The sequence below is a fragment of the Phymastichus coffea genome, unplaced genomic scaffold (assembly GCF_024137745.1).
Source record: "Phymastichus coffea isolate CEN01 unplaced genomic scaffold, Cenicafe_Pcof_1.1 PCOF00161, whole genome shotgun sequence".
Lineage (NCBI taxonomy): Eukaryota > Metazoa > Arthropoda > Insecta > Hymenoptera > Eulophidae > Phymastichus > Phymastichus coffea.
In genome coordinates, this window is record NW_026706972.1 from 350,050 (window position 1) to 373,804 (window position 23,755).

Here is a 23,755-nt window from a genome sequence, read left to right on the forward strand (position 1 = left end):
AGTTGATCCTATTGAATAACAAGCATTTTTCGTAACAAATTTTTGATATAAGAAATTTTTATGTGACCCAACCCAATCCATATAACCAATTAGACTTTGTAAACTATATACCACATTAGGAAATCGATACGTAGAAGCATGAAAAAATAGATATATTCAATAGAATAATTTGTCGACAAATCTGACTTTTCTCCATTTTACTATATGCCGGCCAGCAGTCATCGTGGCCACTTCGTGCCTACTCGCCTACGGCTCTCGACTTCGACTCCTGATAATTTATAGATCGTGATCGGCCAATAACAAAGCGATCTATATTTATTATTTTTATGTATAGAATATTTTTTGTTTTTCTATCTTGATATAGGTAACTATTTCGTTAAATAAAAAGAAAACAAAGAACTTGTCCGGTGTAACTAGATATTATCTTGAAACATTGACGCATTCGACAGTATGGAGAATTTGATTGCGTAAAGGCACCGGAAAATCTACTGCGAAATCGGCGAAAGCTTTATATCGAAATACTCCGAATTATGTGTTCATTAAGTGAATTTGTTTAATTAGCTTTTGGTTTTCTTAGGTCTTATGAAATGAACTATAACTATTTTGGTTTATAACGTATTATTATTTAATAAATCTTTCCTTGCACGTTAGTTTTACATTATTTGTATATTTGTCCAGAACACATACATGTGCACTGTTTACAGTTCGATATATATAATTCTTCCGCCTTATTACAGTCTAGTTCGATGTGTTACAATTTTATCTATATACCTAAGGATTATTTGCTTTGTGTACAACAAAAGCAGCTCGTGTTACCAGCAGCCTTACCGATTTCTCTTCATACCTACGCATTGTCAAAAAACACTTACGCCGTTAAATATTATTTTTACCATCAAATTTACGATGTAATAATAGTCAATGAGTAATTTTTTGAGATTGCGATAAATTCATCTGTATCACGCGAAATACTCTTCATTTTTTTAATCCATCAAATTACCGTTGATCAAATTTTCAACAATGCAAAAATCGACATAAGCCTTATAATAACAAAAAATTACATAAATAACGTAATAATTACATTATAACAGTAGATTGTAGAACGTTATCCTCGATTAAAAAAAAAAGTATGATAATTTTGTTTTTTTAATATTGTTACATCACTGTCTTAACACAGCAAACGCTTTGCACGATGACTTAGAAATGCTAAAAGTACACTAATCCAGTCAGCGAAAGGCACATGGCGAAAACTACTTACGACGGCAAAAATGCTGTTGAACGAGTAAAAAACAGGGATTATCTTTACGTGTGATGTTTTTACGCAAAATGATTCCTTCGATATAATCGCTTCTCTCGTCTAAATCTATACAAAACTTTGTAATTTTATTGTTGATTTTTTTTTTCGTTTTTCTCTAACAGTTGTGTTGTGCTAACGTGATTTTTCTTCTTTATCCATTGTCTATTTTGGTAAATCTCCGTTAATGAAAATTTGCATTGAATATTGATTATATAACAAGTGTGTTTACATTATTTTGAAATCGATTGAATTACATATTTGAGAATGTTTAATAATAGTCCTCGTGACAGTGCTTTGAAAAATTTGCACTAAAAAACGTTAATAAATATCTCTTTATTTGATGTTTGGTATTTTATAATCGAAACTACGTTCCGTGTTTCGGAATTCTCATCTACTAAATTGCTGTTTTAATTTGCAAGCTTTCAAGCATTCTTATATTTGTGCTAAACATTTTTTCTATTTAATGATTTTAAAGAATTGATCTTCGATTTACATTCCAAGTGATTGTTTAATCTCAGGTTATAGTACAATCTCGTTTTTGTAAATTTTCTTATTATTTCAAAAAAAAATAATCAGTTAAATATTTTGTTTTCAGAGAATTTTAATCAAATAAGCATCTTGATAAGAGTAACTTGTTTGTGGATTTTAAATATTTATAATTAATTGAAATTTAACTCCATTTTTTTTGGATAAAATGATCGAGAATCACTAGTCTTCTACTCTCATCACAGTCCCTTTTGTTAGAAAATGGATTTTTTTATTTCAAACTCTTTTTTGACGAATGGAATTCCATAACTGCGGACCAGATACAATAATTTTGTGATAACAGTAATCTCTATTTTCTAAATTGGTGTCCATATTTGATCACAAGAAAAAATAGAATTAGTTTCCGGAATTAGACACTGAGCAATCACATTAAATGTGAAATAAAGCTCCGAGTTGTAATAACAAAAAAATTATTGTAGCCTTGTAGATATCACGTAAAAATAGTAACTTATTTCTTTCACTGTGACATCTTGTTTCGACGGTAAAATTAACGAAGGATATGTAGTTGAATTTTACAAAAAATTGAATTTAACTTCGATGTTCGGGCATGTATTATTGTTCTATCGTTAAATATGGTACTGAAAATAAAATATGCATAAACAATAATTGATACATTGTTAAATTAGTACACAATGATATATCGTTATTTTAATATCATCGTGGTAAGTATATATGACCAACCAAAGACTATAATTTTAGTTCTGTTTACATATGTACAATATTTCTTATGCTTGTTTTTTAATTGAAAATGTATAATTTCTATATGATGGAACCGAATAATCATTAGTTAAAAGCTTTTGATTTTAATTGTGTGATTTCTATTTGCACTATTATATGTAATTTCTACTTGCATCATCACAAGTACCTCTAAAGTGAATTAAAAGTAACTACGATAAATAAGTATACCAATTATGATGATAAATTCCTTTAATAGAATTTGAAATAAACTAATAATTATATTAGATTATTAAGTAAAAAGTGAACAATTTTTTGTTGCATCTAAATTAATTACAACTCTGTGATGATAAAAAAAAATTGGTATACTAATTGCTATAAATTTTATATTGTTAATTAGATGAAAACATATATTATAACTATATTTCTACATAAAATTATTGTACTATACTTGGTTATATATAATATTTACAAAAATATACGCTCTATACAACTATTTATATCGCCAAATGCACACTAAGAGTAATAAACACAAACATTGACATAGTCTCTTTTGTATGTGCAATCGTCAATGCACAAAACATCATAATATCTTATATAAGCATTTGCTGAAAAATTCTTAAAAAAAATTTATAGCCTCTTTTTAGTCTGGCTTATATATCTGTTGCTTGGGAACAAATTCAATTAAAAGTACCTGTGGATTATGACAATAGCTTACAAATGATATAATTATTCCATAGATTTCTTAGATTATTACAGTAGATAACTTACATATTCCATCATTGAAGAGCTGTCACACCTTTGTTTCGCCAGCCTCCAGTGTAATCCCAGCTTGTGATATAGTCTACTGTTCTCCCATTCCAGCAGTTTATTCAGTGAATGTTGAGTCTAAAAAATGAAATTCAGGTCAACACTGTTGCCAAAAAATATATCATTAGATGGTTGATAAGAAAAAAGACATACTCTTTTACTGAGGCAAATGACTGGCCACAGAGAGCATCCTAACGTACAACAGCAACATACACAGCCACAAAACAACCATTTGACATTTACAGGTAGTGTCTTTTTCAAAACACTGTTTATACGCATCACTGTTGCTTTGAACTCTTCTGGTGCAACTCTGGATACCAAACCACTTGGAAATTCTGATTCAAATCTATTGCTCAGGCCAAATCTAGATAGATAAAGTGAAAATTGATCAAGTATAAGCAGTATCATTAGTCTAACTATTTTAAAATGTTCATTTAAAAGAACTTTGCAAAATAGTGGCAATATATATATATAATCACTAAATATTGACAAGAGTACATTATACTCATATTCAATAATAACCTAAGTTAATTATTATTAAATAGTATGAAGACATTTGATAACAAAAGAATCATAAGTTTTAACGTGAAAAAAAATCTATTGCAAATATACAATTTAGATTAAAAACAATGATTTTACAGTAAGTAACTAAAATCTTAGTAACACAAAACTAGTTATCAATGTTTTTGCAAAATAAGAATTGGTCTTGTATAACGTGATTGAAATTAGTAAACAAACGTTAATCTAAGTGTAAGTATTAAAACTAAAATTAAACGAATGTGTTAGACACACGCGCGCGCGCGTGTGCGTACACACACACACACACACACACACAGAGCACATACACACATGCAACACACATAATCTTGTGACTAATAAGATTCGTTTAGTCTAAAAATTTGAAAAAATATCAGAAAATTTCCCCAACATTAGAACATGAAATCATGTGACCACCCGTCAAAGAATTTTCTAGAAGGGTGAGATAGCAACGAAATTTAAAAAAATAATGCCCTCCCACGCCGATAGATAATTATAGAATTATACACGTAGAGAAGATACACGCGAGTTCATTGATGGCGATTTAAGAGCTCTGGTCGCAAGTAGATCTCTTTCTTTCTCTCATGTGCCGTGAGACGAATTAATTCGACTACATTATGCGTACGCGTGTGTACATTGTCTTTGTCTGCGATGATGACGACGAACAAAGAAGAGTCACGAGAATCTAAAAATACGGAGTAGTAAGGCAGCGAGAGGAGAAAGAAGTACCAATGAAGAGAAAAAAAATCGTTGACCCTTACACAGTCATATTGCCAGCGCCGCGGATGAGGATGGGTTCAGGCACCATCGCGACGTAGGGTTCTTGTTGTTCTTCGGGATTCGCCTCGGCTAGTTCTTCTTCCTCTTCGTAAATCGCGTCAAAATCTGCCATAATTGCGTTGTAGTCGTCAAATCGTATTCAATTCGACATCCCCAACTTATACAATATGTTTGTATATATAATATATAAGTGTGTGTTTGTGTGTACACTCGGCGATACAGTAATGTATTCCCGAGCAGAGTTCGACACTCACTGACTTGACTATACTAGCAGCACACATATGGTCACCACTTTGCGCTATCTGCCGTATAAACGAGTTCAGCGCCACTCTCTCGTCGATAAGTGCGGGGTTCTCGACTGCTGCTAGTGCTGCTATACTTATGCGGATATATATCTTATATTCTTAATTTGTTTATAAATTAGAATTAGTGTGATATTTTTAAAAAGAACGCGTTGCAGGTATATATTTAAGAAGTAGTGTATGATGTCAAAAATAGCTAAATTTTAATTGAAAAGTCAACTTTGTTATTTGTAAAAATTTCTATCAATAAAAGAATATATGAATATTAATTTTTTTTTTTGATAAAAATATATTTAGAAGCCTCTAGTAGTAGTGTAGTAGTAAAGTCAGTCTTGTAGTGTATTTATAACAATTTTCGTTTTCCTGAATTCTACAGATTATCCCCTCTTGCTTGGTGGTCATGAATCATAATCGGCGATTAAACGAAACAACTAGGGCAACAGGCAAGAAGCTAGAACTAATGTAAGCAGAAGTCTGCAATGATACAATTATTAGACAATATTAGAAAAGCAGCTGATTAATACTGTAATGGTAAGCTATTAAGATTTCGTAATCAAAGCTTTCTTCAAAAATATAATTTCATTGAAACCCGTTCTGACAGGTAATCGTGTTTTTCAGAAGCACAATCGAAACATAACCTGAAAATTGTTTCGTTTTGGTAAAATAATAATGTCAGAAACGATAGAAAAAATGGCTCCAGCGGAAAACCTAGACTCGGATACTACCTCCGAGGAGGATCGGAAGTTCCTGGATGACTACTTCAAAGAGATGGAGCAGCGACTGGCAGCCAAAGAGGAAATTCGTGCTGCGAATGTCAATGTGATTAGACCACCAGATTCTTACTTCAGTAAACTCGACTCGAGTCTCAAAAAGAACACTACTTTTGTTAAAAAGTTGAAAACATTCAGTGGCAATCAGTTGGATGCTTTGATGAAGGACATGGCCTGCCTTAATCTTACAAAGTATGTGAGTGAAGTGGCTGCTGCATTGGTTGATGCAAAACTCAAAATGACTGATATGACTCCAGTGATCAAAGCTTGCAGTTTTTTGCATCAAACTTATGCTGAGTTTTCTACACATTTCTTTGAGAATTGGCAAAAGATTCTCACTCTTAAGGTCGGCGATAAAATTACCAATCCTAGTAAACTAAGAGTAGATTTACGCTTTTATGCTGAGCTCGTAAATGCTGGTATTTTCACACATAAACAAGGACTCCCTCTGCTAGGATCTGTGTTGACTGTTTTAATTAATATGGACAAAGAGGAGCATAATAATGCTAGCATAATATTAAGTTTTTGTCGACATTGTGGCGAAGATTATGCTGGTCTTGTACCTAAAAGAGTCAGAGAGCTGGCGGAAAAATTTAATGTCATCTTACCGAAAAGTAAGCTACTTACTCCAGATAAGCAACAAAATGTCAAGTCATTGCTAAGAGAATATTACAACTCGCTCTGCAAACATTTGCTGAAAGAACACAAAGAGCTGCAAGCTTTTGAGAAACAAAATAGAAAAATTTTACAAACAAGGGGAGAGTTAAGTGCAGAGAGAAAAGAAAAATTGGAAACTCTTCAACTTTCCTATGAACGCCTACTAACAAGTGTACAACATTTTTCAGATACTTTAGACGAATCTATACCAGAATTACCAATTGATAATGAAGTTAAGGCAGAAGCTGATGAGTCATTAAAAATGATAAGTGAAAGCGAAGAAAATAGTATGCTTGAGGATATGTGGGGTGATGAGGAAACAAGGAGATTCTATGAAGTTTTGACTGACTTAACTGTTTTCCTACCTGGTTCTTATCCCAAAGAAAATTTAAAACAAGAGAAACAACAAGATGATGTCATAACTGAGGAAACTTTGGATGAAGATTTGTCCCTTGACGAATTAGAAGATATTGAAAAAGTAGAAGAGCCTCCAGAGCCAGAAGTTGATGAGCCACAAGTAACAAATATCAGTAACAAGATTTTACTCGACGCTTTTCTTACACACTTGCCAAACTGCGTCAATCGCGAAATGATCGACAATGCTGCTGTTGATTTCCTTATGAATCTGAATACAAAGCACAACAAAAAGAAGTTGATTAAAGCACTTTTTGGAGTTTCTAGGATTCGTCTGGATTTACTGCCCTTTTATTCCCGATTAGCGGCTATTCTTTATCCAGTTATGCCAGAAGTAGGCAATGAACTGTGTCAAATGTTGAAACATGATTTCAAATATCACGTGCACAAAAAAGACCAAATCAACATTGAGTCGAAAATTAAAGTAGTGAGGTATATTGGAGAGCTTGTGAAATTCAAACTCTACTCAAAAATCGAAGCTCTCTATTGCTTAAAAGTCTTGTTACATGATTTTACTCATCATCACATTGAAATGGCATGTAATTTACTTGAAACTTGCGGTCGATTTTTATTCTGCTCTTCAGACTCGCATCAACGCACTAAAGTTTATCTTGAACAGATGATGCGAAAAAAAGCCGTAACAGCTTTGGATTCGCGGTACGTAACAATAATTGAAAATGCTTACTACTTTGTTAACCCACCAGAATCCATTAATAATGTCACAAAGAAAGACAGACCTCCAATTCATGAATTTGTTAGAAAACTGCTGTATCAAGATCTTTCAAAGACAAATACTGACAAAGTTCTCAAATGGATGAGGAAACTTGATTGGGAAGATGAAGTTATCTCTTCATACTCCATAAAATGTCTCACTGCAGCTTACAATGTGAAATATTTGAATATTAGATGTGTTGGTAGTCTTTTAGCTGGTCTGGTAGCTCACTATGAGGCTGTTGGACCTCTAGTAGTTGATGGAGTGCTGGAAGATATCAGACTTTGTATGGAAATAAATCTACCAAAATTCAATCAACGTCGAATAGCTATGGTAAAATATCTTGGTGAACTTTACAATTATCGTATGGTTGAAAGTGGTGATATTTTCAGAACTTTGTACCTCTTAATTACCTTTGGTATCACAATGGATCATTCTGTTCCAAGTCCACTTGATCCACCTGAACATTTATTTCGTATAAGACTAGTCTGTACACTTTTAGAAACTTGTGGGCAGTATTTCAATGGAGGATCTAGTAAGAAGAAGTTAGATTACTTTCTTGTATTTTTTCAACACTACTACTGGTTCAAGAAGACGGAGACAATCTGGACAGTTGAAAATCCATTTCCAGTAGGCGTCGAATACATGTTCCGTGATACGCTAGCCATGCTCAGGCCAAAAATGCACCTGTTTGAGGGCTTCAAAGAGGCACAAGATGCCGTTGAAGAGCTTCGCAAAACGCTCTATCCGGATTTGGACGTCAGCGAGCAACAAGATGTAGATGATACAGGCGGCGATATGAACACCATTCCGGAGGAAGAGGAAACAAGTTCCGAAAATAACGAGGCAAAGCAAAGCGGAGAGCTGCACTTTGAAGAAGCAGAAGAGTCGGAAGCTCAATCAGACGAGGAATGGACAAACGAAGGAAACGAGAGGGATGAGCATCAAGGCACCCAAGAAAACACTCAGGGAGATCAAAGTCTATCAGAAGGCTGCCACGATGGTGTCATAATGGATACTTCCGAATTAGTTGCAGCACTACCTTCGGCTCCTAAAAGAGTGCATTGCCCGGAGGATGATGATTTCCTATCCGCTCTGGATAAAATGGTCTCGGACAACATACAAGACAGAATGAGAGATGCAGTAAAGCCTCAGCACGTTGATATTTCAGTGCCGTTGCATGTTAAAAGTACAAAGAAAACGTACGAGCAACTTCAAGAAGGCCCACCAGACAACTCCACTGTAGACTTTGTTCTCATGGTGAGGAAAGGTAACAAACAACAGTACAAACAATTAGCAGTGCCAGTCGCCTCTGAACTCGCGAAGAATCTTAGAAATAGAGAACAAGAGCAGAAGGAAGAAAAGGAAAGAGTAAAGCGACTCACACTTAATATAACGGAGAGACAAGAGGAAGAGGATTATCAGGAAGCAATAAACCAAGGAACAAGACCAGTGACAGTAAATTTAAATAGAGAAAGGCGACAGAAGTATAATCATCCAAAGGGGGCACCGGATGCAGATCTCATTTTTGGCCCTAAGAAAATTAGGTAGAGAAGGGATTTATAAAGACAGTGTAATGCCTCCTTATAATTATCTAATTGTGTAAAGCTAAACACAAGGAGAGTTTACACTTAATTTTATAATAGACTTCCGTTTGTTATTTTTTTGGTTTGCTTTTATTTTAATAAATTGATAATTCCAAAATTAGGAGTCTTCAACAATTGGACAAATCACAGAACGCTTTTCCTTCATAAGAAAAATCAAATTTTCAAAGAAGAGACGTAGCTTAAGTAAAGTGCATGCATTCTCAAATTATAAAACAGTAAAAAGCTCACTTGCCATTGTTTTGATTATAATTTGTAATTTATACATTGAGTCGTCGACGGGATGTTAATTGATTATATGTGTGTGTGTGTCTATATATATATATATATATATATATAAAATTAAGTGATGGTAATAATTATATTTTCTTCAATCATGTCTATTAAGGTCATTATTCATTATTTTGCAAATACATCATTTTATCATTTATAAAATTAGATAAAAAAGCACTTTGACAGTCACTATTAACTTTGTGATATTGCCACAGCGGCAACGTAGACAATTCTTAGAAAGTACTACCGCAATGAATTATTTATCATCGTGATTTTTATTTGCAAAGAAATAAAAATTTCTGACTTATTTTTTTTTAATGTTTTGTGAATGCGATTTTATATATGAATCGCTGTGATGAAAACTGATAAGTTTTTATTTGTTTCTGTAAAATAAAGTAATATTTTTTAACGAGTGAGACAAAGACAAGCTGTTTTGACATTGAGTTGATTATTTTTTATCTATGAAAACATGTACAAAAATGAATATAAATAATAAAGTTTAGTGATTTGAAATATTTGCTATATCCTTTCTGTGCATATGATTATGATAAGTGTTTCACCTACGTTAAAATGCGTGATATGAGTAACACAGATAGATTATTGTAACTAAAGGTAGGAGAGTACAAGCTGTTATACAGCTTTTAATTATCTTAAGGATCTTCCTCTGCATCTTCAAATTGCCCTGCCTCTATGTCCATAGCCTCTTCTGCTACTGCTTGAGTGCCATTGTGACTTGTTTCATGTTGTTCTAAAAACCAAAGTATTAGTTAATTTATTGACTTCAGCAAGTTTTTCTATAAACAAAAAGTAACTTAAAAAATGTATTCACATACCTGTAATATAAGGAGCATCTCCAGCACCTGCTTCAAAGTATTCAAATTCATCTGCCTCAGCATCCTCATAGATATCTTCTTCAGCTATATTAAATTTAAAGCATTACATTGATTATATTTTTAAAAAGTTACAATTACTTGAAAACAACTCTTACCATCAGAAAAACTGTCTTGTGGATCTGGATGAAGAGCTTGACAAGTTTTCATAGCTTGAAACATGGCATCCAAATTATTTGTGTTATCTGGTGCAAATCGCATTTCCGTTATTGGTGCATCTGAATCATCATCGTCATCGTCATCATCGTCATTGTTCTCATCACCATTGTTACTCTTAGTTTTATCATTATTAGGTTCTAATGCAGAACCACCTGAGAAAATTTAAATCATTATATGTCTGTTGTAATTAAACCTGTTGTAAAACTGTTGTTGCAAAATCATAAAACATGTATAGAGTATGAACCTACTTGGAAAATCTACTTTGGCGTCAACCATAACATACAAACACTGTCTGGGATGAGCTTGTTCATCTCTAGAAATGGCATGAAGTGATATATGTGGGTACTCTAAGGAAAAACCTTGTCGAGTGTCACTATTAACCCATGAAAGAACACTGCAAATAAATTGACAACCATTTTATTTGTTGCAATCTATCTCTCAATGGTGTTGCAAATGTAACAAACCTTTCTGTAATATAAAGAATTCCTTTGCCCACCTCCTTTTCATTGATATAGAGGGTAGTATCTTTTTCCTCGTGGCGAATTCCCGTTTGTGGAGCCAAAAAATCACTGAGCACAACCATTTTCGAAAGTCTGTAAAGGCAGACAAGTACGTGTACTTATACAGTAGGTTAAGTTAAAAAACACAATGTAAAATGATTTCGCGAGGCGTGCTTAATTTAAATGGTAAATCAATGGAATTCCATAGTCTCTGTCGCACGACCCTAAGTTTCGTTCATCAATAGACCTTCAACAACAAACGAGTGCGCGTCGCGAGCTGGAAAGCACGAAAAACGCCGGATCGATTCGTACACTCCCTTGCATGCAAAAACTAAACTGTATATATTTTGTCGGCGAAACATCACTTTACTTACCGATGGTGCCTGCCGTATAATTCTATGAGAATTCAACTGTAATCCACCGCTTACTTTAAATCATACTTTGCTACACTCTTTGATACGACGCAACTTTCAATTCTCGACCAGCGACTGAGATTATCGTGCACCACCGAATTCGCGGATCACGCGTTTAATGCAGGACTGCAACTATGCAGTCGAAGAGCGAAGTTTGGTATCTAACCTCGCGCAACCCTATTTTGTATATAGATGTATATATATTGTGCCACTTGTTTTTTTTGGAGCCGATTAATGCGCGTGCGTGAGAAATGTACATGCATACATCTCGCTGTACCGCCACTCGTCAATGTAATTTAGACACACGTATGTAAGTACAAACATAATCGTCGTCGCGTTCTTTAGATGTCGCATTATGTTAGGTTCGATTGCCGCGAATTTGTAAGATGACATTCGTACTTCGTTTGCTCAAGACTTACCCGAGGAAGTGTGCCGATTCAAGGTGGCTTACGAGAACAGTAACGAAGTCGAGGTTACACTTGACTGCCGGTTCGTAATTTGTGCTCTGTCTCGACAGCTTTCGAGTGCTTTGTTTATGGCATGAGGCTCTGGTAAATCAATTTTTTGCTTTTCCAGGCCTCTTACACGGCGAATACGAGTATCAAGATCCAAAGTCCGAGGATGAAATGTAAACATACCAAAATTTCAAAGTATAAGATCGTTAGATAATCTTGAATTTTTTTACTTTTCACAGTGTGAACATAGTGTACATTGATAAAGATGGCAAAAAAATACCAATCAGAGGGAAAGTTGGAGACAATGTGCTTTACCTAGCTCATAGGCATAACATTGAAATGGAAGGAGCTTGTGAAGCTTCTTTAGCTTGCACAACATGTCATGTGTATGTTCACTACAATTACTTAGATGTGCTCCCAGAAGCTGAAGAAAAGGAAGAGGATCTTTTAGATTTGGCACCTTGTTTAAAGGAAAACTCCAGATTAGGTAGCAATTTATTTGTAATAAAAACTTGGATGTATAGTATAACTATATAATGTTTTTTCAGGTTGCCAAATTATTTTGACTAAAGAAATGGAGGGTATGGAATTAACGCTACCTTCAATCACTCGAAATTTTTATGTAGATGGGCATACTCCAACTCCTCATTGAAAAAATACCATCAAAAGCATTGTAAATATTTAATTGATGGAATGCCACAATTAGTTCCATAATTTTTGTAGAATACCTTTGTTTTCATCGTTGGCAAGATAAAATGAAAACCACAATTTAATTGTGTATATATATATATGTATATATATATCATTATACAATATATTTACTTTTCTCATATAGTAGGATTATAATACATATAATTCTTTTCTCTGTCCTTTTTTATCGTCAATTTAATTACAGCAATACAAGGTTTTTTTTAGACATTTATGATATAATGTATTTCTTCAGATTGAAACTCTTGCAACGCCCACTTTTTTCAGACGAACAAAAGTTCTATTCACCTTGCATTACTAATAGGTTTTTTTCTTATTTTCGTTTCATTCGATGCGTAGCAGCGCGTGACGCAAGAAAAACTTTAACATCTGTATCAGATTTTAATGAATCTTCAAAGTTAATGCTCGTATTTTGTATTCATATAGTTTAATTTGTATACACGTATATTTAATCTTGGGTGTCAACAATTATTATCTTCGTTCGTCTCCTGCCCCATTTTTTCCTCAATAAGTTAAAACGATTGTTCACGAATCTTTGTATCGTTTCTCGTTCGATATTTATATTTAATTATAGACACATTGTAAGTGACGTACGCTCTCATTCGCAATCATTCGCTACGTTTTACGTTAATTCGTTGGATTTATTCTTTTTTCACCACTCATACACGGAGGCAACGACGTTATCACCACATCCGCACTCGTCGCACGAGCATTCACATTGTATTGTATAATTATTGTGATGATGGATTTACTGCGTTATGACGAGTAATCATTACAAAGGACAAGAATGAGAAAAATAGATTGTTTTTTTGTACTTTTGTTGTCTCGTAAAATAAAGAATAGTTGTGTCTAGGTGTGCGCAATAGAATTACAATCGCGAGAACAACAATGAACTTGTTGATCAATCGTGTGAATGTTTGTCAAGTAGAAAACGATATAGCAATACTCGCTTGTAGTCCGATTCCGTAGTCGTTCAGTGAGAAAGTCGGTAAAACAATTGATACCTTACAAACGTTCGCGCGATTTTCAACTAAACTTCATTTATATGGCAGTTGAACAACATATCTCGTATTTACACGATTGAAGAAATGTGATAAATTACACAGTGTACGTATATCATTGTTTTTTCCTTTCTTCCTAACACATTTGGCTACCAGTCTCCTTACAATAATGTATCGCCGTCAAGGTAACCATCTCCTGTTTAAAGTATCTTGTGCTGAACAATGAGTGAAAGAGAAAGAAAGGTGTGTTGGCTCTTTGAATAAATAATACGAAAACACCTTTATGTAGTCAAGACGAAATAACAAACGATTGAACGAAATTGTTATATAGGATTGTGTCAAATAAGGTAAAGATATCATGCGCGTCGTCGATAGTAGGAGCCTGGAAGCTCCGCACCACAAAAAATAGAAAAACTGTAAAAAAGTGATAAAGTCAAAGATACTAACCGGTTTGCAAAAGAGGTCCTTCCTTCTTTATTTACTTTCAATACGTGCTTAATGACCGGCAATGAGTGTGTAAATATGAAAGAATTAAAATTTTCTATGTACATACGCAAATATTAGACTACCAGTATATTCAAAGGAAAAATCAGACTGTAAAAAAAACGAGATTGCTTTCGTTAACGCAAAAATTGTTAAAAATTGTTTCTTAATAAGAGTAAAATACATTGAACAATTGCAAAGTGACACTAACAAGCTTTTCGTTACGCGGGGGGTGTAGCAAAAATAAATTCACATTGATCTTCACGAGCAAACATTTCGTAGATTTAATAATGACAACTTGATTTCCAATCACATTTGCTTTTTACAGACAAAAGAAGTTCGTTAAAAAAATAGTCGCAGGCACTGATATATACTAAAGCAAAACAGTATTAAAAAGTCGACTGATATTCCAAGAAACATCGTTTTATAGGTTGCTCAATTTATCACAATTTGAAAAAAAAATATGTACACATATTCGCGCAATCATTCACAATCAAAAGCCGAATACACATGCGTGTGAACAAAATTCGTTGTTACGTCGGATTTTTTTGCCGTTTCATCGTAGTTGATGTATATAATATATATAGAGCGTGGATGCGAACGCAAGCACCAGACTGAAAACTCACACGCGCGTGTCACGCACACGCGCGCGCACACGCAAAAATTGAACGGCTCCGTAATTCATACATAAATTAATTAAAAATACTGTTAAAGTTTTATCTATAATAGTTATATACAAAAGACGCTTGGCGAGCCTCGCGGGAAACGGATATTTCTGTTCCATTTATTTCATTTTTTTCGACAGTTTGAGAATTGTTACTTTGTAAAAAAAACCATAAAAATTGTACGTGGGTATACCTGCTTGCTTATTTACTGTAGCTTTTTGTGGCATGAACAAAACAACAACAACAACAAAAATACAAAGATCCTACAGAGGAATATGAACAATTTCTGTCATTGACAGGAAATACATGATAATATTGATTAAATATCGTTATCCATAACGATATACAAATATGTAGCATATGTTAGTGTATAATATTCACCTATTAGTCGAACTAAAGCACGCGAATCCTTCGAAATTTCCCCAAACGTATACAAGCGATAATTGAATCGATGTCTCTCGCGCGCTTCCGGTTTCCGCTTGCTCACGAAATGTAAATGCATTTTATACGCGTGTTTATCTGTGTGTTTGTTTTTTTTCTTTTGCTTTTTTTATATAATTATTTTGTTAAAAAAATACTTTACACTGAAAAAAATTACTCTAATTTATTTTCATCATTAACATTCATTTTATACACACAGACACACACCCACACTCACTCACACACCTACACACGCACACACGCGTGTGTGTTCCTGTTACTGTCAACCCACCAATTGATTAAGTATTAATTTTCTCAATTCAAACATTGCTAAGCGTAATCCGATTATTTACAATATAACAAATGTCGAGTATGAAATTTGAAAGATTTATACAAACTCGACTCGCATGAAGCCCTTAGTCATATATACAAGGACTTAAATGGAGTTCTGTTACTCGTTTTCAAATATTCAAAGGAAGAATTACATCCTTAACATTTAAAATATTATTCGCTATTCAGACAAACGATTCATCTTACACAGTTATAGTTATCTAAGCATTGGTAAAATTTTTTTATTATTCAATACTTAACCCTCCATTAGATTGAACAACAAAAGTACGGACAAGAAATAGACTAATCTATTTTGTTTCGTTACTTAAATCAAAAATGTTATGCTTGTATTTAAAACTTTTCGAATTTCACATTATAGGATTGCTTCAAAATATTCACTATTCAAGTTAAATTTGTAACATTTCACAAAGTAACATTTTAAAATTCAATTGTATATAAAAATACTTTATTTAACATACTACAAAATTGTAATATAACTGACAAGGAAGGTGCGATATCCGTAGGTTGCAGATTTGCCTGTAACTTTGGAGAAACAAAAAACAATTTTCTTTTATTTTTAGGTATTAAAAGAAAAATTCTCGAAAATTATAAGCGAATCGGTGACCCCAGAAAGAGCACCGACTTTGTGAGTTAACCGTGAGTACTATATGACCGAAGTAATATTTTCCTCGTATCATACACTTTAAATAATTTACACAAAAAAAAAGATGAAAACGAATGCGTCGTTTATCGGTCACAAACTACCTACGGTCTTTCTAATCAAGGGTTAACCTTCATCACCATACGGGCAAGATTGTTTCTAAAAAAAATTTCTCTTCTATCGCGACGTCAAGTCTCACAAAAATAGAAAAACAAACAATTTACGACTCGGCGCACGCTTTCGTCATAACTTTCGAGTTATAGACTTTAAAATATAATGATTCAAAAAAGTTATATACCATCATCCTTACGATAGTCTCATAACAAAATATACAAAACATACAGAATATACAAGTTTAGTACGTTGTCGTGTTTTTTTTTTGTAGTGAGATAAATGCTTTTGCCAATTCCGTCCCGTGTGTACATGTGTGTGTGTGCGCGCGCGCGCGTGTGTGTGTGTGCGCGTGTGTGTGTGTGCACGTGCATGCGTGTATTACGGTCTTTGCATACATTAAACGGCGAAAATCCCGAAAGCTCAAAAAAAATGTATTGGTCAATGGTATTGGTTTGGGACGCGACACAGTTTGTACACTGAAAAATAGTAGGTTATCTCCTTTTTTTCTAATAAAAAGTTTGCACATTCTATGTAGAACTGTACAGACGAGGTATAACAACGTCACGTAACGCGGATTCATGAAAAATATTTGCAATCGAAGCTTCATTCGTCCGTATACGTTTACGTAACATACACAGTATGCAAATACCGAGAAAGTACCCGAAAGCTATATAGTCATGCGTGACAGTAATGCAAAACAACAGTTGGGTTTGCACGATCTGTAGTGGCAGAAAGAGAAAGGAGCATTAGAAAAGCCAATTGTCGCGTGTGTGGTCGGCTTATAGACGAGGCCGATGAACGATGGGATGTACCGGTTGTAGCTGCCTGGCCCTTTGGTATCTCTCGCATCGTGCCATGCCCAAGTGGTGCTCCTCGTAGACATTGGCTACGACCAATGGCTGTCGCTGCTCCGGGCGCTGTTCGCCGACGTAGGCAGAGAACGTTGCAGAGATATCAAAGGGTCCCTCCGGTTATTCCATCGGGTGGTGCCGTCCGCCGCATAGCCCGCACGACGTGGAGCACCAGTGGATCGCTCGCAGCGGTGGGTAAAAACATAGGCACGGCACCACCAACGACAGCAAACTCATGCCCAGCCAGCGCTTGCCGCAATCCTCCTCGGCTATGCAGCTGAAAGCAAAAGTAACCGTTGGCTGTTGCGCTGTTCTTCGTCGCGCGCCAAAGCTCGAAGCCTCGCACTTATGCAAGCGCAATGCATGTACTTAATAAGCCTGACGGACAGCTCGCAAGCGCGACAATTCAAGCTTACAGTTGAAGCTACGCTTGGCGCCAATCACACCATCCGGTTTGGCTTGCTTCACACATCATCGCGCAGGCTTTAATTTAGAAATGAGAGCGGCGAATTCAAAGTTTCCGAATTAAGCGAAGATTGTGCGTTCATCGGCGCACGCGGGTTGGGTTGGGTTACGTATCAGTTACAAGTTTCGACTGATCTTAATTTTTTCTTTTCTAATTGAATATACTCGTTTTGACGTAACTCATGCCAGAAATATTGGATTGCTCGTCGGTAAGTCAAATTACGGCGCTTTCAATAAAGATTTGTCATATTAATCTTTGTACTGATCTTATGAGAAACAACGTAACATTGATTCCAAAGTTTATTTTTCCAATATATATATATATATATATATATATATATATATAATTAATATAATTGAGTGTGTATATATAATTTAATTAATATAAACAAAATTATTGATGGCGATCTCGTTATTACATAATTCGACAAATTTGAAAGATTTAATGAAAATAACGCACGAATTAATTACAATTGTCAAATATAATAAAACCACACCGAGATGTACACACATGCGCGTCTTTCGATTCGTTAATGTTATATATTCATCAAAACTGCCAATGAGTAGTATTTAATAACAGCAAACGTTCATCGGTACGTCATTGAACAGGCTCAAAGATCCGTAAATCAAATAAGAAGACATTTTTCGTAATAATAACATTTCAATATTTTTCCATTTAGCAATGAACCGGAAAAATTCAAATCAATTCATTGAAATTCATCGTAAATTCGTATTAAAATTCGTTTGAAACATCGGACGTTTCGATTGAAACAGTTCGAGATTGCGTGCGGTGCAGATTTTAATATTTCGCGAAGAAAAAAGCTGCTCGCGTTTTCTAAGCACTGTATTATTAATAAATACTGGCGCAGAGCATATTTTTTCCACACGAGTGTATCTAAGTATCAGTGGTAGAAATAGTTGTCGACGATGAAAAATGAAGGACCCATACAGACACAAACAGTGCACATGGACGGGCCACGGTGTGTGCATCAAGGCGATTGATGGTCCGATTAAAAATACAGAGAGGCATATGATTGATATGCGCATCGCTTATGGATTGTGTGTTAATGGCAGAACACGGTGAGGCTAGGAGAGAGCAGTCTGTCGTGGGGTGTCTTACCTGCACGGACTCTGATTGAAGTCTCCCTCGGCGTCGCTCATGCAGTGATAGAGCATACACTGGGCACACGACAGACACGAGACCGTGGCAATGCCATTCTTCACCGGATCCGGCGCGTATTCGCATGCACCGCGCGGATTATTCGACTCGCTGTATAATTCTTGGCAGTGCCTGCAGCGATACCTCGCGTTGCCGCTGCCGCTCACTACCGATCTCGTTGCTTCTTTGCCGCTCGCGAAACTCATCGTCGTCGTCGTCGTCGCCGCCAACGCTTGCTTCGTTGGCTGAAACAGACGCACACAGATTTATCGTTCAGCTCATGACAGCTCAATTTTTGCATGGGCGATTAGCTTGCTCGGAATTGGAAACTCGACCTGCGCTCAGTACTCTGTCAACGAAAAATTATTCCTTACACACTTCGAGTCTAATTTAGCAAAAAGTTTCATCTGCTGTAATTAATTGTGACATTTATTGAATTTTTATTGTGGAAAAGAGCGAGTAAATAGTCTATAATAATCTTGATAATAACTCTTACGCAGTCCAAATAATTAACTCGCTCTATCCAGGGATATTCTTTACGGAGGAATTAGTTTTAGACTTAAAAAATATATATTTTCATTGCTAGTCATTCGCAAGATAAAAGAAAATTTTTCTAAGAGAATTGTTTAATGTTATTCACGAGAGAACTAAATGTATATTATATATAATATACGGAATATATTATAAAACGTCATTATGCTACTGGAAATAAGTATCGCAATATTGCAGTGTTTGTTGTAACGCCGTTTTATTTATCATACGAAACTTAACAACAATATATTTCTAATACGGTCGTTAAAAAAAAAAAAAAAAATTGAGAAAAAAATGGAAGCAAAAAGAAAAGTAAGCAGCTACCTTAGATACGAGAATATCGGGCTTCTTAAGTGAACCCGTAGAATTGGTCCTGTCTAGCCTATCGGTTGGCTTATGATGTTGATGGTGCTGTTGCTCGTCGATCACCGGATAAAGGTACTCGTGATTGAGCGACGTAAGCTGCACGTACGGGTAATTATCAGAAGCAATGTCAGCGGTTGGTTCGTGCGGCAGTGGCGGCGGCATTTTGCCGCCGCTCAAATAATGCTCCGGCAGCGATTGTGGCGAACTGTTGTAATTCGTCACTCGCACCACTCCCGATATTTGTGCGTCTTGCCGTAGTTCTGGTGGTTCCGCTGGCAAGTTTAACGTCTGCAAGTACAATGATGCTGGATGTCAGTCTGTCTTTTAGACATGTGCGAATAAGTAGACTACTCACCATGAACACGTCGTCTTCGTCGCCGCCATCTGCTTGACCATGGTCATCAGACACCGGCGATTGTTCCGCCAATCCTAGGAATAAAGTTTGGGTTTCATTATGATTCAGCGAGGATTTGAAAAATTATGCACACACCGGTACACAAAGTTATCAGTTAATTGTGTGCTTACCAAGCAATCGATCCGTCATTGGGAAGAGACAGACAGAGGGGTAGAGTGAGCAATAGAAAAGCAATTTTTTGTTTAGAGATTCGATTATTTAGGCACATTTTTATGAGGATAAAGTTAGTCGGAGCGTGAAAGGAGACACTGTTAATTGTTTTGGGGTTGCTAGTCGAGGAGTTAATGCGAGCTTCGTTATCGCAATCAAAAGCGTGTTATACGTCAAAACGTCGGATATTTGAAGAATGTATCCGCATAAAATTTAGATATGCTACACGACGCGCATACGTTGATTAGGGGAGGAAATATAAAAAGAGGGAGGAAGGGAAGGGGGAGAGACGTCTATTTAAAAATACAACTAACCTTCTAATAATTCCTCGACTGCAGTCCGAACGCCTTTGTCGAAGGCGCGTGCATCTGCAGCTGTTTGAAAAGTCAGTCCAAATTTCTTCTCTCCTGTACGCCAATGATGAAATGTTGGCATCACTTTGTTGTACTCAAAATCCTTTTTGATTATACAGCTAAGGACCACCTACCCAATGATAGAAATATTATTGATTAACGATTTCATTCAAAACTCATCAAATTTATCAACAGATTAAAACGCTTACAGACTGATCTGTAATCCTCTTTCCATATATAAGATATTCATGCTTCTCTTTAGGTGCACCAGGTGGAGATGTATTGGATGACCCATGATCTTGGCTACCATTATTTATCGAGTTGATACTGGAAGGTTCAGAACTGGCCAAGGATGTTGTTGAATCCCCATTACTGTTGCTTGTGCTACTCTGATTGTTTGAAGAGTGTACTCTTCGTCGTACCGAAACATTAGCTAGACCTCCTCCACTGAGTGGTACCCAACCTCCAGAACTATCATCTCTGGTCATTACCTGTGCCCTTACTCTTACCAAATAGTTACCACTGTAATTAAAAAAAAACAGTTATTAGTGAAAAAATTGGGTATTGAATTTGATAGATCAACTAATTATATAATACAAAATAAGAACCTAATTATTAAAATTTCAGCAATTTATAAACAAAAATCTACCACATCATATTTTTCTCAATGAATATTCTGAATGAACACACTTATTCAATGACATTCATTAGAATTAAGTATTTGTTCAATGATAAAAGTTAATGAAATCTGATAAGAAATATACACAAGTTACTTAAATCTTATCATTTTTTACTTCAATTTATCATTTGATCAAACACTTCTATACATACCAACACACCCACACACGCACCCACACACGCACCCACACACGCGCACCCACACCCACACACACACACACGCACGCGCGCGCACACACACACACACACAGTGTTTACTATGAACAAAGTAATACTACATTTTGATCACCCTCATTCATGCAATTGCTGTTTAAAAAAAAAAGAAATTGCTCTGCAAAAAAGTTTATAAATTTTCACAAAAATAGTTATGATTAAAAAGCTATACATATATGTAGAATATTACAAAATTATTTGTATTGCATGACATTATTCAAATTTATCACTGAATCGTCAAATTGATGATAACTGGAACATGTCTCCCTCAATGAACTGGGTATTCATTCAGTAGTATTGATTAATAGTAAACATCAGTTTGAGCAGAAAAGTTCAAGGGTCATATGTTAAACAATAGGGAGGAATTAAAGAAAAGTTGTTGGAAATAACCTCATGAACAGTTTATACAAAATATTGTAAATGCAATAGCTTTGATAAATAATAAAAAATCCAGTTACACACGTGTACTCAGCATGCAACACACACTTATACACCTCACTGAGTAAAATGAACTTTCATTCAATGGACTTGCCAAGTTTTTATGGCCATGTGGAAAGCCAATAATCATTCACACAACAGGAAGATAATGTAGTTAACCAAAGAATGTGGAGTAATACTGAACTTGAATATTATGATTCTATCCATAATCATGTTAACTTTTAGAACCCAATGGTTGGCCATGAAAATTGAAATGTGAGATAGTCACTAAATGTAGAAAATGGCCAGGTGGTAAATGCAAAAATGCATAATATAGCACTATGCTTTACAAAAGTAACTTATGCAGACTGCAGCTGAGACAATACTACACCAAGACTAAGTACTGAACAGAACTATAAGGTGGATGAACCATAAAGAAACAACAACACCCACACATACAAGTCTGAGAAAAGCACTATAAAATGTCAATGAGAGTATCTGCACAGTGTACCATCTTAGATGTAAAGGAAAGTCAATGCTGGCAAATATCAAGAAGACACAAGTTCAATTGGCAAGGACAGGGCCAGCCAGTCCAGATGGATGTTAGATACAGAGTTGAGCCTAGGGGACGAGACGGGGGTAAAATACTCACAGGTCAGACGCCTCTGTCATGGCTCGGCGGCGACGAGCGGCTCTGGCTGGGCTCAATGTTGGGCGGGCGGCGCCGCCTCAGCATCTTCGCCTTGGCATAGGCACCACAACCAGTACATCAGCTCTATCTCTGGCACGTTCTCCTGCAGCCTCTTGTTCTTTCTACTTCTTGGAGTTTGCCTGCAAGACACACCGCCAAGAAAGCTACTTGACCCAGCACACACTCTCCTTCGTTCACGCACTCACGCACACACTCGTCTCTCGTTCAACTTTTTGCGCCCAGCCCCGCTCGCTCTTTAGTTCTTTAGTATCACTCGCGGTATGTGGGCGCCAGGCCGCGCGGGCTGACGGCTCTCCTCTTTTGCCTGCAGATATAAAGACCGTCGTCAAACCGCGCGCGCAGTTATCGTGACCGAGCACAAATATATCTTTTTCATTGATGGCGAAGGATGCGCTTAGCTTTGAGCGCTCTCGCGCGGCGAGTTCAAGGAGAACGAGCGCTTTTATGAATCGAGCGTGCCCACCACTCCAAGCTCCCCGCACGATACATGTGCCGTGCTGCTCTCTCTCTCTCTCTCTCTCTCTCTCTCTCTCTCTCTCTCTCTCTCTCTTTCTCTCTCCCTCCCTCTCAGACTTGCGAGAGAGACGGCAAGTGTTTCCGTAACTTTTTTCGGCAATTGCTTAACGAATCCTCTTTTATCGACATTATGTTACATTCTTTCTCCTGATTCTCTTTAGGAAATGGTAATCGTACAATTATAAATTGCAGTTGGAAATTGTAGAACGTCGCAAAGACATGTCCATATTTGTGATTGTCTTGACTCATTCAATGCCACGCCAAATTTATGTGTATCATCGAAGGAATCGTCACGCTTGAATTTCCGGTTGACAAACTTACTTAAATGCGCCTAATAATTTTTGAAGTCACTTTAAATTGTCCCGGAAATCCCCGGATATAGTACCATAAGCGGCTTTCTACATAAGGATACACATATCGGATGTCGGACAATAATGGGTTGTGTAGCGAGATCATAAAGGTAAAAAAAATTAATTGTTTGCTTAACTTTTGAGTGCATCAGGCAATGATAAAAAATATAGATCTACTAGATTAACATTAATAGTACAACAATATCTTTTTTCACCATAGGTCCGAGGTTTGATGTCTCCTCATCTAGAAAGTCCTTAATGCATAATTTCCACTCAGAGTCTACGAGAGAAACCAGTGCAGTGAAAAAGTCAACTATGTATGTATGTACTTACATATCAAATATGCTGTCAGTGTATCAGGGATCAGCGTCTGATGTCTTCGTATAAATGAAGTTGCATTTGCTAA

The 23,755-nt window shown here is 35.8% G+C and overlaps 5 protein-coding genes across 7 annotated transcripts; 2 read left to right on the forward strand and 3 right to left on the reverse strand.

Moving 5' to 3' along the window:
- Nucleotides 1-607: 607 nt before the first annotated feature.
- LOC131672887 (cysteine-rich hydrophobic domain-containing protein 2) lies at nucleotides 608-4,895 on the reverse strand. Its single transcript, XM_058950406.1, has 4 exons — nucleotides 4,624-4,895; nucleotides 3,479-3,689; nucleotides 3,287-3,403; nucleotides 608-3,209 (listed from the first exon to the last, which is right to left on the reverse strand). The coding sequence occupies exons 1-4, from the start codon at nucleotides 4,752-4,754 to the stop codon at nucleotides 3,159-3,161; spliced, it is 510 nt and encodes a 169-aa protein (XP_058806389.1). The 5' UTR covers nucleotides 4,755-4,895; the 3' UTR covers nucleotides 608-3,158.
- An 85-nt stretch (nucleotides 4,896-4,980) lies between these two features.
- On the forward strand, nucleotides 4,981-9,275 carry LOC131672883 (regulator of nonsense transcripts 2). Of its 2 annotated transcripts, none has more exons than XM_058950401.1 (3): nucleotides 4,981-5,102; nucleotides 5,321-5,475; nucleotides 5,546-9,275. In XM_058950401.1, exon 3 carries the CDS (start codon nucleotides 5,614-5,616, stop codon nucleotides 9,046-9,048), a length of 3,435 nt encoding a protein of 1,144 aa, XP_058806384.1. In that variant the 5' UTR covers nucleotides 4,981-5,102; nucleotides 5,321-5,475; nucleotides 5,546-5,613; the 3' UTR covers nucleotides 9,049-9,275. The 2 variants fall into 2 exon arrangements, with proteins under 2 accessions (XP_058806384.1, XP_058806385.1); XM_058950402.1 differs by having other exon boundaries at nucleotides 5,563-9,275.
- A 199-nt stretch (nucleotides 9,276-9,474) lies between these two features.
- LOC131672885 (methylosome subunit pICln) lies at nucleotides 9,475-11,474 on the reverse strand. Its single transcript, XM_058950405.1, has 6 exons — nucleotides 11,298-11,474; nucleotides 10,888-11,016; nucleotides 10,672-10,817; nucleotides 10,363-10,575; nucleotides 10,208-10,291; nucleotides 9,475-10,122 (listed from the first exon to the last, which is right to left on the reverse strand). Exons 2-6 carry the CDS (start codon nucleotides 11,004-11,006, stop codon nucleotides 10,025-10,027), a joined length of 660 nt encoding a protein of 219 aa, XP_058806388.1. The 5' UTR covers nucleotides 11,007-11,016; nucleotides 11,298-11,474; the 3' UTR covers nucleotides 9,475-10,024.
- A 124-nt stretch (nucleotides 11,475-11,598) lies between these two features.
- On the forward strand, nucleotides 11,599-12,578 carry LOC131672888 (adrenodoxin-like protein 1, mitochondrial). Its single transcript, XM_058950407.1, has 4 exons — nucleotides 11,599-11,825; nucleotides 11,913-11,964; nucleotides 12,031-12,278; nucleotides 12,340-12,578. Exons 1-4 carry the CDS (start codon nucleotides 11,723-11,725, stop codon nucleotides 12,441-12,443), a joined length of 507 nt encoding a protein of 168 aa, XP_058806390.1. The 5' UTR covers nucleotides 11,599-11,722; the 3' UTR covers nucleotides 12,444-12,578.
- Nucleotides 12,579-12,664: 86 nt separating this feature from the next.
- Nucleotides 12,665-22,750, reverse strand: LOC131672884 (sprouty-related, EVH1 domain-containing protein 1). 2 transcript variants are annotated; one of them, XM_058950404.1, is made up of 7 exons: nucleotides 22,424-22,750; nucleotides 20,673-20,985; nucleotides 20,425-20,593; nucleotides 19,901-19,929; nucleotides 19,504-19,833; nucleotides 18,610-18,893; nucleotides 12,665-17,301 (listed from the first exon to the last, which is right to left on the reverse strand). In XM_058950404.1, exons 1-7 carry the CDS (start codon nucleotides 22,441-22,443, stop codon nucleotides 17,145-17,147), a joined length of 1,302 nt encoding a protein of 433 aa, XP_058806387.1. In that variant the 5' UTR covers nucleotides 22,444-22,750; the 3' UTR covers nucleotides 12,665-17,144. The 2 variants fall into 2 exon arrangements, with proteins under 2 accessions (XP_058806387.1, XP_058806386.1); XM_058950403.1 differs by having other exon boundaries at nucleotides 19,901-19,974.
- Between the last annotated feature and the right edge of the window lie 1,005 nt (nucleotides 22,751-23,755).

What these genes read in the sequence shown, in the direction of transcription:
- LOC131672884 (XM_058950403.1), bottom strand. Translation starts at nt 22,443, where the DNA reads ATGACAGAGGCGTCTGACCT. An exon ending in ATGACAGAGGCGTCTGACCT is followed by an intron (nt 20,986 to 22,423) that starts GTGAGTATTTTA and finishes TTTTAATTACAG; the next exon opens with TGGTAACTATTTGGTAAGAG. An exon ending in ACGAAGACGACGTGTTCATG is followed by an intron (nt 19,834 to 19,900) that starts GTGAGTAGTCTA and finishes TTGTACTTGCAG; the next exon opens with ACGTTAAACTTGCCAGCGGA.
- LOC131672888 (XM_058950407.1), top strand. Translation starts at nt 11,723, where the DNA reads ATGACATTCGTACTTCGTTTGCTCAAGACTTACCCGAGGAAGTGTGCC. An exon ending in GAGGTTACACTTGACTGCCG is followed by an intron (nt 11,826 to 11,912) that starts GTTCGTAATTTG and finishes TTGCTTTTCCAG; the next exon opens with GCCTCTTACACGGCGAATAC. An exon ending in AAAGGAAAACTCCAGATTAG is followed by an intron (nt 12,279 to 12,339) that starts GTAGCAATTTAT and finishes ATGTTTTTTCAG; the next exon opens with GTTGCCAAATTATTTTGACT.
- LOC131672887 (XM_058950406.1), bottom strand. Translation starts at nt 4,754, where the DNA reads ATGGCAGATTTTGACGCGATTTACGAAGAGGAAGAAGAACTAGCCGAG. An exon ending in GGCGCTGGCAATATGACTGT is followed by an intron (nt 3,690 to 4,623) that starts GTAAGGGTCAAC and finishes TTATCTATCTAG; the next exon opens with ATTTGGCCTGAGCAATAGAT. An exon ending in GCTCTTCAATGATGGAATAT is followed by an intron (nt 3,210 to 3,286) that starts GTAAGTTATCTA and finishes CATAATCCACAG; the next exon opens with GTACTTTTAATTGAATTTGT.
- LOC131672885 (XM_058950405.1), bottom strand. Translation starts at nt 11,006, where the DNA reads ATGGTTGTGCTCAGTGATTTTTTGGCTCCACAAACGGGAATTCGCCAC. An exon ending in CGCCAAAGTAGATTTTCCAA is followed by an intron (nt 10,576 to 10,671) that starts GTAGGTTCATAC and finishes AAATTTTCTCAG; the next exon opens with GTGGTTCTGCATTAGAACCT. An exon ending in ACAAGACAGTTTTTCTGATG is followed by an intron (nt 10,292 to 10,362) that starts GTAAGAGTTGTT and finishes AATTTAATATAG; the next exon opens with CTGAAGAAGATATCTATGAG.
- LOC131672883 (XM_058950401.1), top strand. Translation starts at nt 5,614, where the DNA reads ATGTCAGAAACGATAGAAAAAATGGCTCCAGCGGAAAACCTAGACTCG.